Source organism: Xiphophorus maculatus, chromosome 20, assembly GCF_002775205.1.
Source record: "Xiphophorus maculatus strain JP 163 A chromosome 20, X_maculatus-5.0-male, whole genome shotgun sequence".
Lineage (NCBI taxonomy): Eukaryota > Metazoa > Chordata > Actinopteri > Cyprinodontiformes > Poeciliidae > Xiphophorus > Xiphophorus maculatus.
Genome location: NC_036462.1, coordinates 30,418,639 through 30,432,472, shown reverse-complemented (window position 1 = coordinate 30,432,472; position 13,834 = coordinate 30,418,639). Strand labels below are relative to the sequence as shown.

The following is a 13,834-nucleotide window of genomic DNA, read 5'->3' as shown; positions in this document are numbered from 1 at the left end:
ACAGGAGTCTATCGTAACAAGCCACCATGCAAACACAAGACTTCATACAATTAATGGCTCCCAGCAACACAAAGGTCACCACTCAAATGGAAACTTGAATGGAAACAAAAGAATTCCACCTTACAGAGGCCCCCAGGGAAGCCCAGTGTTTAACACAAACCAAGGTTTCTATCCAAACCCAAGCCACTATTCAAACCCAGGCTATCATCTAAAACCAGGCCATTATCCAAACCCACGGCGGTATCCAAACTCAGGCCCATATGCAAACCCGGGCCTAAACCCAAATACAGGCTTCAATAAAAACAGAAGACATCCCACTAAATAGAACTAAATAAAAACCTGTGAGGTGCAAATACACAATAATGAACATCACAGAAAAAAACACTAAGAACACATACACACTCAAGATTCGTCTATATTTTATTGTCCTATGTCACAACTGTCCTAAATAAGCTTTTCAGACTAACACAGTATCCCTTAAAACATGTAACATGTACATCATGCTAAAAAGTATGGTAAACCTGCAACTACTTTTCAAAGTCATCTAGGTAAGCTGCAGGCTGCACGTTGGCACAGTGGTCAGCAATGTTGCCTTAAAGCAAAAAGGTTCCAGGCTCGAAAACCAACCAGGGTTCTTTCTGCAAGGACTTTACATGTTCTCCCCGTGCATATGTGGGTTCTCTCCGGGTACTCCAGCTTTCCCCCACAGTCCTAAAATATGAAGGTCACACATGATAAATTAATTGGTCTCTCTAGAGTCCCTTTAGGTATATATGTTTGTTTGGTATGTCTCTGGGTTGCTCTGTGATGGACTATATCCTGTCCAGGATGCACCCACCTTTTCCCCAAAAGCAGAAAAAATCCCAAAAATGAGAAGAAAAAACACCCAATGAAGAACATTAAACAGAAGAAAAACAAATAGTTCAGCTGTTAGTGTAAACTTGCAGTTTTATAGATAGCTAGATAGTCACCTAAAGCAAGCTAGCTGACTAACTCAATAGATGGATGGATCGATTAATAGTGTTATCAGATAGATATGCATTCTAACTGGTTTTGATGTTTATTGTTCATCATAGCTATCACGGCAGATAGCTATGATGTGACAATCTATGATAACTAGCTAGCTACATAGCTAGGATGGATGGATAGCAATAATCTATCCATCCATCCATTAATAGCTCGGCTGATCAATCACAATAGTTGCTATCTATTGTATCCATTTATCGTTCAGATATGTAGATACCATAGGCAGATCTCCAGTCCTCGAGAGCTACCATCCTGCAACTTTAACATACATCGCTGCTCCAACAGACGTGAATCAAATGAATGGCTTGTCACTAGGCCTGTTTAGAGTACGATAAGTAGGTACCGGAGGTAGATCAGATAGGTAGGTACCGGAGGTAGATAAGATAGGTAGGTACCGAGGTAAGTACTGGAAATAGATTCCGGAAGTAGATACGATAGACAGGTACTGGATGTAGATAGCAGAGGTTGATGCGACAAGTAGGTACCGAAGGCAGGTATCTGAGATTGATACCGGAAGTAGGTACCTAAGGTAGATAAGACAGGTAGGTACCATAGGTAGTAGATACGACAGGTAGGTACCAGAGGTAGATACGACAGGCAGGTACCGAAGGCCGATACGACAGGCAGGTACCGGAGGTGAATACGACAGGTAGGCACCGGAGGGGGATACGACAGGCAGGTACCAGAGGTGTTTATGACAGGTAGGCACCGAAGCTGGATATGACAGGCAGGTACCGGCGGTGGAAACGACAGGCAGGTACCAGAGGTAAATACAACAGGTAGGCACGGGAGGAAGGTACCGGAGGTGGATACGACAGGCAGGTACCGGAGGTGGATACGACAGGTAGGCACTGTAGGTGGATACGACGGGCAGGTACCAGAGGTGGATACAATAGGTAGGTACCGTAGGTAGGTACCAGAGGTAGATATTACAGGTAGGTGCCAGAGGTGAGTACGACAGGTAGGTACCAGAGGTGGATACGACAGGTAGGCACCGGAGGTAGATACAACAGGTAGGCACCGGAGGTAGGTACCAGAGGTAGATACACTAGGTATTTACAAGAGGTGGATATGACAGGTATTTACCCGAGGAAAGAACTGGATGTAGAAACGACACGTAGATACCTGAGGTAGGTACCGGAGGTAGATACAACAAGTAGGTACCAGAATTACCCCGTGTCCCAAAAAAAAAAGAAAAGAAAAATCCCAAAGTATAAACAGAAAGTTGGACCTGATGAGCCAATCAAAAAGAACAAAACGGTACAGCAGGGGGCCAACCCTATACAGGGCTGTCGAAGCCCCTGCTAGTATCGGACTACAAGAAAAAAGAAACTACTGCTAAAGAAAAATCGAAAACAGGACAACCGGTCCCACCAGGTCAAAAATCACAACAAAAAGAAACATCAACCAAACAAACGGCTAACAAAAACTACCGTGTGGCAGAACGAATCCTGGGAATCCTGGGCGTCGCCCTTTACCTGGCGCAACCCAGCCTATTTATAGGCGGTCCAACAGCGTGACAAATTAACGGACCAAATTACAAGAAAGAATTATCAAAACTCCAAAGTATAATAAACAACAACAAAAAAAATCATACAACTAACTTCTATACAAAATGATCCAAGTGAAAAAAAAAATAGACAGAAATAAATACAATGTGCCGAAGCACATAACACCCCCACCCAAAGACTCAGAATGGGGATTGATGTAACCTGTAAAAAAAAAACTCAACCCACTCAGAGAAAGAAAGGTAAACAGACTAAAGTCGTGAAAGTGCGTCGGCTACTACGTTGTCCTTACCTCGAACATGTTGGATAGCGATATTAAAAGCCTGAAGCCGCAGAGACCAGCCCATCAAACGGCGATTTTTATTACACATGCGGTCCAGAAAGACTAAAGGATTATGGTCCGTAAAAACAACCACAGATCCGCTGGAACCGCCTACGTACACCTCGAAATGTTCTGAAGCCAGGACCAACGCTAGTGCCTCCTTTTCGATGGTGGAATACCATCTTTGATACTTATTGAGTTTCTTCGAGAAATAAGAAACCGGATGTTCCACCCCATCAGAACCATCCTGCAGAAGGACAGCTCCGACGCCTGAATCACACGCGTCCACAGCCAACTTAAACGGTACATCAAAACGAGGGGCAGACAACACAGGAGCATTAACCAGTAACTGTTTAGTTTGCTCAAAAGCAGCTTGACACCGGTCAGACCAAATAAAAGCTACTTTAGAGCTAAGTAGGTCCGTTAAAGGGGCAGCTACAGAGGAAAAGTTTTTACAGTTTTTACAGAACCCAACCATCGCTAAATTGCGGCGTAACTCAGTACGACTGGTGGGTACAGGAACAGACAAAATAGCCTCTACTTTAGCCTCCACTGGGCGAACTTGACCTCCCCCACCCTTTTTCCAAGATAGATCACTGTCGCTTGGCTAAATTGGCATTTGGAAAGATTAATCGTCAAATTAGCCTCACTCAGATGCGTAAAAACAGATCTCAAATGTTCAATGTGCTCAGCCCATGTAGCAGAACAAATTACCAAATCATCCAAGTAAGCCTCAGAGAATGGTAAACCGGACAAAACCACATTCATAAGCCGTTGAAACGTTGCTGGGGCGTTACGCATCCCAAAAGCCATCACCGTGTACTGAAGGAAATCATCGGGAGTGACAAAAGCGGAAATTTCCTGGGCTCGTGCTGTTAAGGGCACCTGCCAGTATCCCTTCAGCAAATCTAGCTTGGTCACAAACTGGGCAGCCCCCACATGGTCCACACAGTCCTCCATACGCGGTAGAGGATAACAATCCGGCTTAGTCACCCCATTTACCTTCCTGAAGTCCGTACAGAAACGGTCCTCTCCATTGGCTTTAATAGCAAGGAAGCATTGCCTGGAACAGCAAGTCCATGTTTCGCCATGTACTCCACCTGTGTTTTCAAACGGCGTCTCTTGTCCGGGTTCACTCTGTACGGATGCTGTTTAATAGGCCTGGAATCACCAACATCAATATTATGGCTGAGCACACGAGTCTGAGTTGGAATGTCTGCAAACAGCTGGATCAAATTAATGACATCAGCCTGCTTGGAAAAATCAAGGTGAGACAACGAGAGAGGTAAGTTTTCCAACACCTCCGAATTTGGAAACTGTCCTTTTGAGACATCCGGGAAAAAGACGTCACCTTCAGATTCAGCACTGGACAGCTCCTCCCGTGCGTCCGCACCTGCACCGACTCATGAGTCAGCTCGTTCACTGGAAACGCAACTCACCGCTTTGGTCAGAGAGGGCGCACGCTCGATGTAAGGCTTCAGCATATTAATATGACATAGGCGTGACGCCCGCCTCCGATCAGGAGTAGAGACCATATAATCTCTATCGCTGACCTTACTCTTGATCACATAAGGACCACTGTAGCGTGCTTGTAAGCTGGAACCAGGAACCGGAAGTAACACCAACACTTTGTCACCAGGCTCAAAAACCCTCATGGCCGCCTTTCTGTCGAATAACGACTTCATTTTAGCCTGTGCAGTTTGAAGATTTTCTTTGGCTATCTCGCACGCACGGCTCAGCTTCAGTCTAAAATTACTGACGTAGTCCAATAAATTTTGGTCAAATTTTTCAATAGTTTTAAAGGACCATGAACAGTGTGAGCAAAAACCAAGTCCAGCGGGCTAAACCCCAGAGACTCCTGAACCACTTCCCGTATAGCAAACAGTTGTAAATGTACCCCTTCATCCCAGTCCATTTCGAACTCCAAACAGTAAGTGCGAAGCATCGTTTTCAACGTTTGATGGAAACGCTCGAGTGCGCCCTGACTTTCCGGGTGATAGGCGCTAGAATGACAGTGCTTTATGTCAAGTTGATTTAAAACCCGCGCAAATACTTTAGACATAAAGTTAGACCCTTGGTCAGTCTGCACAACCCGAGGTAAACCAAACAATGACAAAAACTTCGTTAATGCTTTAACCACTACTGGCGTAGATATTTTTCGCACCGGAAAAACCTCCGGAAAACGCGTGGAGGTACACATCACTGTTACCAAGAACTTATTCCCCGCTTTGGTTCGAGGCAACGGACCCACACAGTCAACCAATACTCGCTCAAATGGTTCAGAGATGGCCGGAATGGGATACAACGGAGCAGGAGGAACTATCTGATTGGGTTTTCCAGATACTTGACAGAAATGACACGAATTACAGTAGCGCACGACATCACTCTTCAACCCTGGCCAAAAGAAATGACGCAAAATGCGATCATAAGTTTCCTTTATGCCAAGGTGACCAGCTAGTGGACTGTCATGTGCTAGTCGCAAAATCTCTGGTCGATATGGACCTGGGACAACAATTTGTTTTACAACACTCCATTCTTCAACAGGGGAGACATTCAAAGGCGTCCATTTACGCATCAAAACCCCATCATTTAAAAAATAACCAGAAGACATGAAGTCAGACTTATCAATTAATGCATCGTTAAATAAAGGTGCTAAGCTTTTGTCAGGTTTTTGGAGCGCCATCAGCTGCTGTCTGGACAATGACAGAGCCTGGACATCAAACATGTCCTCCTCCACACTGTTCTTTAATGGGACACGTTCGGGTTCAGCGTCGCATAGAAAAGTTTCACTCAAATCCAGGTCATCATTATCTTCCTCTTGTTGACGCTTAAGTGCCACGCGCGTAACTGCGCACGACGTGAACACATCCGGGAAGGTACGAGCAAGCTCATCTGGACAGGTGCGCAACACCGGGACGGGTGTAACGTCTGGAGTAACTAACACTCGACCCCCAGCCAAGTCGTTGCCCAGGATCATGGAGACGCCCGGTATGGGAAAACTAGGGCGCACTGCAACCACAGCGTCACCAGACCACAGCTCAGACTGGATCACGACTCTGTGCAGAGGAACACCAATGTCTTGCATGCCAAAACCACGAACCGGCACAATTGCAGTGTCATCATTTAACGGCAAAATCCCCTCCAAAATAAAGGATTGAGAAGCAGCAGTATCCCGCAATATCTTTACAGGGATTTTCTCACCAGTAAGAGACACAGAAACAAATCCGTCCATAACGAAAGGCTTAAAATCAGCATAACCACAAGACTTTTTATTTGAATGTGACTGGGTAACGTGATGCTTAGTGTTCTGCTTCTGTAAAACTGGACAATTGGCCACAATGTGTCCTCTCTTTTTACAATAAAAACACGTTACATTCGCTTTTAAATCCAACACATGGTCTGACTTACTTTCAACGCTACTGAGCGCAGCAGGTGTATCTGAATCTACGAATGAAACAGGTTTTTGTTTCATTCACTCAAATGAGTGAATGAAACATGAGTGAGGTTAGTAACCTCTAACATTGGTTACTCTGGCCATCCTTGGCCCAGTGTCCTCCTATATGCCTTTCCGCCCCTTTTCCTGATTTGGCTGACTCTTCAGAGAGTTCTCGAGGAGGGCCACAGGATGTTGCTGGTAGCTCCGTATTGGCCGGCACGGCCATGGTTCCCACTTCTATGGGGTCTGTGTCACGGGGTCTCATGGTGTCTTCTGGCCAGGAGGGATTTCCTGTCTCATTTGGGGGGTCATATAGGGCATCCCGATCCCCAACGCCTCCGGCTGTGGATGTGGCCACTGGGAGGCTTGACCTGCAGCTGACTCGGTATTCAGGTCCCATCAGGCACACTATTTTGAGTGCCAGGACATTCTCCACTCTTCAGCAATATGAAAACAGATGGCGTCTGTTTTCCCGGTGGTGTTCTGCCCATAATGATGATCCGGTCACCTATGAGGCACCCACTATTTTGGAGTTTCTTCAGGCTCTTCTTGATAAGGGCCGCTCTCCTTCGAAGCTTAACGTATATGTTGAGGCTCTATCATCTAGTCATGCTGACATTGATGGCTGTACAGTGGGGAGCCATAATCTGGTTTCTCTTTTTTTGCGTGGTGCTTGTAGACTGCACCTGCCAATGGTTCCGTGAGCACCAGTTTGGGACCTGTCCTTGGTCCTCAGTGCTCTATGCCATCCTCCATTTGAGCCTTTGGTTCAGACGGATCTCAAATGGTTGTCATGCAAGACTGCTTTTTTTGTTGGCTATTGTCTCAGCTAAGAGGATTCTCTGTCACTCAGAATCCTTGCATTTCGCGAGAAGATTCTGTGGGAACAGAGCCTCGGATGAAGTCATGCTATATAGCCTCTGATTGATCATTTGATGTCACATTTGATATGACTTTGTTGATATTATTACTCGAACAGCGCATGCGCAAAGGGAACATTTAGTGCTTTCAGCACCGCCCTCTGGCGGTCATCCAGGGTTCATAGAACCGTAGTTACATACGTAACTTTCGTTTTAAATCTGGATGTATTGTATTGTTTTTTAAGACATGAAAATAACCTATGAAAGAAGGGAGCCGAGGGGTGTAAACAATGCAATTTGTAAATATATTTTAAATGAGCAGTATTATGTAAAATTGATCTTTTTGAGCTTTACATTTTATCAAAATCATACCTGAAGTGTTGCTTTGATTCTTTCATGTATGTTTGAGAAGTTCTTGTCCTCCTTGAAGCAGCCCTCCCACCACTCCTTCAGACTAGCCAGCAGCAATTAGCAAACACCTGGTGGAACTGCACATCTGCTGAGCTCATTATATGAGCTGCTTCCCAGTAAAAACACTGTTAAAGGGTTAATAGAGGAGCGATGTTGTGATGGCTTCCTGAGTTTCAGGAAGAGACAGAGGCCCAGTTTCAAATCAAGAAGTTTATCCTCTGTCACTGAAAAGAAAAATGTACATGATATATGCAGCATTTTTATAACTGAAGGCAAGAGTCACACAACGGAGCTACGCTGCACCAGTCAGGCCACTGAAATGAACTGAAAAAGTCCCAGTCCGTGTTATTCCACTACACACTCATTAGAGAAGTTTCATTGCAATCTGCAAATGCAGTGTTTTTATTTTACACAAATGTGCATACATCATCATTTTGACAAGTACAACTTTATTCCAAGGATCAAGAGGTTTCCGGGCAGAACATGGAAAAAAACCCAAAAACGTTCAGCATCAAGCAATTCACAATGAACAAGTTGGAGCATACCATTCTTATAAAATATAGAGCTTTAATTTATTAGTCAGCAACAACAATGGAAAAGGAAGATCTACATAAATCATAATATCACCTCTGTGCATGTTGTGTTCTCTTATCAGAAAGTGTGACATAAAATAAAACAACAATCAAAAACACAGACTTAAAAAAACAAACAAAAGAAATATTTGTAAAAAAAAAAAAAAAAAAAAAAAGGAATTTTACAACCATTGTGCTTTTTGATAAAGACTTAATCTTAGGACTCTGGTTTCAGTTTTTAGGATTTTATTCGATTCTGGTGATGAAGACAAATACCACAGTGAAAGCAGATGCAAACGTCATGGACGAATTATCGATGGATCCATGGCGACTTTCATTCAGACTGTAAACAAGCCTGGAAAGACACTTTCAAAACTTTTTCCGTCTCAAATATGTGTGTTTAGCTCCTTCTAAATTATTTTTCTTTTCTGTAGAATAATCTTGCACATAAAAACGACAAGAATTTCACTCCGGGTAGATCGGCTAAAGCAACTTTTCGGTAGCATGGTTCTCTAAAGTGCAGGCATGGGCCAGTATGATTGAGACAACAGAATCACGTAAAAACATCATTTCACAGTAATATGATGTCAAAACGGGAATTCTGAAGAAAATGTTCAACTATATCACATAAAAAAATGCAAATGCAAAATACTTTTGGCTGAAAAGTTGTCCTCTGTTCAGCTCTTTATAAAGCAACACTGGGATGTAGCTTCTGATAGCTCACCTGTGATAGGCTGTTTATTTTACTAACAGACATGTTAGTCTTTTGCAACTGTTTGTTTCAAAACACGATTAGCTTGAAGACACAGATTAAACTTTTTGAAGAGAGGTTCTGCAAAGCTGCATCAGTAACAATAACCTTGCCTGTAGTGAAACACAGAATGTCCTGGTCATTTCACAACAATGTGTTCGTGTTTCTGAGCTACGCTGCTAGCCGCATCAGTCCACCTGATGCGGCTAGCAGCCTGGACAGGAGGCAAACTGAACAATACCCTCCTGTAAAAGTGGAGATATTTAATATCCACTAATGTAGCATTGTGTGAATATTTTTGGTTCGAGTTGCTTTAAAATCAATTGAGATTATTATTATTATCCTTTGCCTTTTTGAAAACAAAGTGTTCCGATATGAAATCTGTCTGATTCAGTGTCCCAATTCCAAAAAAGATAAATCGGCTCCGATTCCAATCGGGAATCTCTTTCATAGCAAACCGATCTTATCTAAAGTTCTCCTCTGTTTCTGCAAAGGCCTAAAAATCAGCCTCTGTCCCCTTCTGCCCTGGTATCATATCACTGACTGACAGCTCCGCCGTCTGCATGCGCGCGGTTACCCCACTATCGCCAGCTCAGCAACTTTCATGCTACACTTGGTGACTTTTCAGACTTTTCAATCTTAATCAGCAGGTCAGGCTTTTTAAAAATCGGTGAACGTCCAGAAAACTGCAATCGGTGCAGTCCTACAAAAAAATTCAAACCTTCTCTGAGGGGGAAAAAAAAAAGGCATGATGGATGGGGTTGTTCATAATTATGTCTTTGTTTTTATATCCAAAATAATGACACAGCTGACTGATTTTTTCCATTGGTAATATCCAGTAATGCTTGGAAAGCATACACAGCTAGCTGCTAGCTCGTTGTAATAAGTGAGAGTGCCAACAGGTGACAGGAGAAAACCAGTAACATATTTTCAGACCCTGGTATTTAAAACAGACCCATGCCCACGAGAGTGTAAATTCAAAACAATAATTTCATTCAGTAATTATAAAGTGATTTACCAAATAATATTACTGGAATTGATGTCAATGAACAGTTGTACTGTGCTTTACACCGGAAACATTTTAAAATCCCAACGTTTTAAAGCATTTCTTCCCCCCCCCCGGCTTTTGCACTGAGAACCGTCGCGCTGTACATCACAGAGATGAGAAACAGACAAGAAGCCCGACCGCGCGCTGCCTGATGGCGATTACAGGACAAACACAGGTTCATGCACACGATGAAAGCCAGCTTCCGGGTATTTTGGTTGGTGTCACAATATTTTCTTTTTTTTTTCTTTCTTTTTATTTTTACAAAGCTCTGTTGTGTGTATATAAGGTTGTTTTTTTTTTTCCACACATCAAAAGTCTCAAGAGGAAATGAATTGAAAAAAAAAAAAATCTATTTTGTGCTCAGAACTGCTCACTGCAAACATTTGCTACCTGACTGGAACAACTTTCACTGCGAGCCGGTTTTTGTTCTTCCACCTTATCTTGCCCACCTTGTGCTTGTTTGGTGTGTTTTTTTTGGCCCCTGCCAATGTCCCTTGAAAAATAAAACTAAATAATGCCCTTGTGTGCAAATCCTTATAGCTTGTACGCCTCAAAATCCGTCCAAAGGACGTTTGAAGAAAGTGATGTCATGGTTACCGATTTAGACAGCTGGCGTGTCTGAACGTAGAGCAGCAGCTTGGGTACCGTCCCTCGAAAAAGTGTTCAAAAAGCTTGAATTTTTGCACACTTTGTCACCATGTAGCTACAAACGTTCATGTATTTTATTGGTATTTTACGTGGCAGACGGCGTCAAAGCAGTGCATAACTGTGATATGGAAGGAAAAGTATGCTTCCTAAATTTTTTTAGTCTGATTTAATAAAATCCAGTGCAAGAAAATGTCTTCAGAATAGATGGAGCTAAAGTGAAGGTTCACTTTCCAGAAAACATTAACCTAAACTAAATGGTTGAATGGACTAAAGTAAAGATCAGTTGTTATTGTACCAACCTCACAAACCACTCTGGTCTTCTGGTTCTAGTCTATGAAGCAGCATTCAGCTTCTATTCTCCACAAATCTGGAACAAGCTTCTAGAAAACTGCAAAACAGTCGAAACACTGAGGTCCTTTTAAACCAATGCTGTAGAACCACCTGCTTAGAGTTCACTGGAACATTGGTCAATATATTTTATGTGTATTTGCTTGATTTTGATGATAACATTTGACAAAGTTTAGTGTTTATTACACGTTTCATAATTGGTAACTGTATTATGTACATAATTAGGCAAAACCTCATTTCATTTTGCTGCAACCACTTGCAAAAACCACTAAAGCTCAATAAGCCATCTTCAATATCAACCTTTATCAACTCAGTAAAAACAATAATAAATGATCAATATAATTGCTTTTGAAAACAGGGGACTTTGTGTATTATAGTACATTTAGTCAATATGAATATGGTTGGTTTTTTTATTTTCTTTCTCAGATTTTTTGATATTTTGTTTTTGCATGTATGATATTCTGGTGTATGATTTTTTTGAATGTATTTTTGAAGATAAGAATTTGTCCTTCATCAAATTACCTGGTTAAATCCAGGTTAATTAAAATAATATAAGTTTTTATGGTGTGGAGCACTCTGAACTGCCTTGTTCCTTAAATGTGCTGTACAAACAAACTTGACTCAAGTTTAGAATCTGTTGCAAGACTCAAAAATTGTTGTTCATAGATGTATCTCAGTTTCAAGTATTTAGCAAAGAAACTTTCCGTAAGTCAATACTCAACGTTCCCCCAAAACCATAGTTAAAAAAAAAAGGTGGTTCGCTACGAAAACACAAAATCTTCCAAGTATTTTTGGTCTACTGTAGTTTCTAATGTAAATATCTTAGTACATTTGAAATAAGACAAAAGTAATTCACAAGTAAATTTTTAGCAAGTTATAGGAGCTTGTTATAAGGAAATAATTATTTAATATTGATGAAAACCTCCTAGTTCCATTGGCAGATTATTAATTACATTGAAAAAATTTCTGTTTTAAGCAACAGGATGGACATAAATGCACTCCGCACTTTTATATTCATAAAATAGTTTCAAAATCTTTTCCATCCACTCTAATTAAGCACCGCTTTATGTTGGCCTGTCACACTGACTCCCAATAAAATACATTCAAGCCTTTAGTTGTAGCGTTAATGTGAAATAACTCACACCTGTGTGAACACTTGAGCCAGGCACCGCACAGTGAAAGTAAGTCTCATACTTTTTGAAAGTAAACATTTTATTTATTTATTTAGTTTTGTTTTTAAATAAATCTCTTGGATCCCGATTAGTAGCTGGTGCGGGATGCAGCGACGGTCCACATCGTTTTTACAATCAGTCCCTCTGATCTACACAGACATGACAGAAAAGAAACACAAAGATTCCCACTGAGAAAAGCAGTGTGTCCCCCCTGACCCCTGACCCCCCACAGATAACTGGGACCAAGGTCCAGTGGTCCCTCTTCCAACATGAAGTCTCTCTCTCTGCATGCAGCCACAGGGAGGCTGCAACACAGGCTCTTCTGGAGTATCCACAAATAACAATAACAATAATAATAATAACAGTAAAAAAAAAAAATAATTCTCCCGTCACCTTGTTCTCAGCAGCTCCTCGTCGTAGTCCGCTCTGAGTCCGAACAGCTCGCGCTCCAACAACGCGTTCACACGATGCTGATGAATGGGGATTTTCCTACCGACAGTAACAGCAACATTGAAATCAACGACAATAATATTCTCCCCGCCCTCCCGCCCCAAAGTGGTACCTATACACAAAGAGCTTGTCTTCTTTTCTTTCTATTTTTTTTTACTGCAAGTACAAAGAAATCCACAGAATGGTACTATTTACAACCTACAATAAATACTGTGTATTATATATGTTACTGCTTGAGGGAGGTGTGTGTGTTGGGGTGTGTGTGTGTGTGTGTCTGGGGTTTCGTTTGGGAGCCGTTTTCATTCAGTTTGCAGATTTTTTTCATCTTTTTCTTTGAAGCTGCTACTCTCTCATCTCATCGAGTCTTTCCCAGTTTTCTCGGGGGTGGAGGAGGGTCGGTGGGGGGGGAGGTTGTGTTTCAAACACACAGTCAGCTTCCTCATGTCTCTACTCCCTGCTGCTCCTCTTCCTCTTCCTCCTCCTCCTCCTCCTCATGTCGCTCCCTGTGATGCCGACGGTTGCGGGGTTTCTTCTGCTCCTTGAGCTCTTTCAGGTCTTTCGCCTTGAGCGCTCCCAGCAGCGGGTCTCCGAACTGCCAGTAGTCCTGGCAGTACTGGTTGATCAGGCTCATCTCGGGCTGGCTCAGAATGGTCAGCAGGTCCTTGTACTGGCCCGCGCTGGGGGTCCACTGGGCGCCGGCCGAGTGAAGGGACGACGGCACCAGCCCGCCGCCGCCGCCGTCCACCAGCGCGTTGTTGACGGCGCGGCCCGACAGCACGACCAGCTGCAGCTTGACCAGCGTGTGTTTGAAGTTCTTCTCGGTGGCGGTGCACTGGTACATGCCGGAGTCCGACGGCTGCAGGGAGCGCAGCAGCAGGCCCTGTTCGGTCTTCAGAATCCGCCCGTCGGAGCGCATCTACGCAGGGAGGAGGACAGCGAGAGGTCAAATGACGAGCGTCGGAACGTTTAGCAGGAGTTTGATAAACACAAAGGGGCGCATAACGAAGAAGGAAAAAAAAATAAAACAGCAGGATTTTCAAAGTATTGACAAAAAATCTGAAAAGTGTGGGAGCATTTGGATTCAACTAGCACCAATAACGCCCAAAATACACAACCCAGATTAATCATGATCACTGTTCCCTGCAGTATGCTGAAACAACAGCTTCATTTAAAGGTTCTGCTGACCTGCAGCAAACCTCTGACAGTTGCCTCACGTCAAAGATACAAGAAAAACAAACAAAAAACAAACAACAGTAATACTGATGTGATCTCTTATGTACAC

General features: G+C 42.9%; 1 protein-coding gene across 5 annotated transcripts in view; it reads right to left on the bottom strand.

Annotated features, from left to right (window-relative positions):
- Window positions 1-7,936: 7,936 nt before the first annotated feature.
- Window positions 7,937-13,834, bottom strand: part of LOC102222696 (semaphorin-3F-like) — an 81,494-nt gene continuing 75,596 nt past the window's right edge. For all 5 annotated transcript variants that reach the window (XM_023324831.1, XM_023324832.1, XM_023324834.1 and 2 more), the window contains one exon: window positions 7,937-13,468. In XM_023324831.1, the coding sequence (XP_023180599.1) occupies window positions 12,992-13,468 (477 nt within the window). In that variant the 3' untranslated portion in view covers window positions 7,937-12,991. The remainder of the gene's footprint in view (window positions 13,469-13,834) is intronic.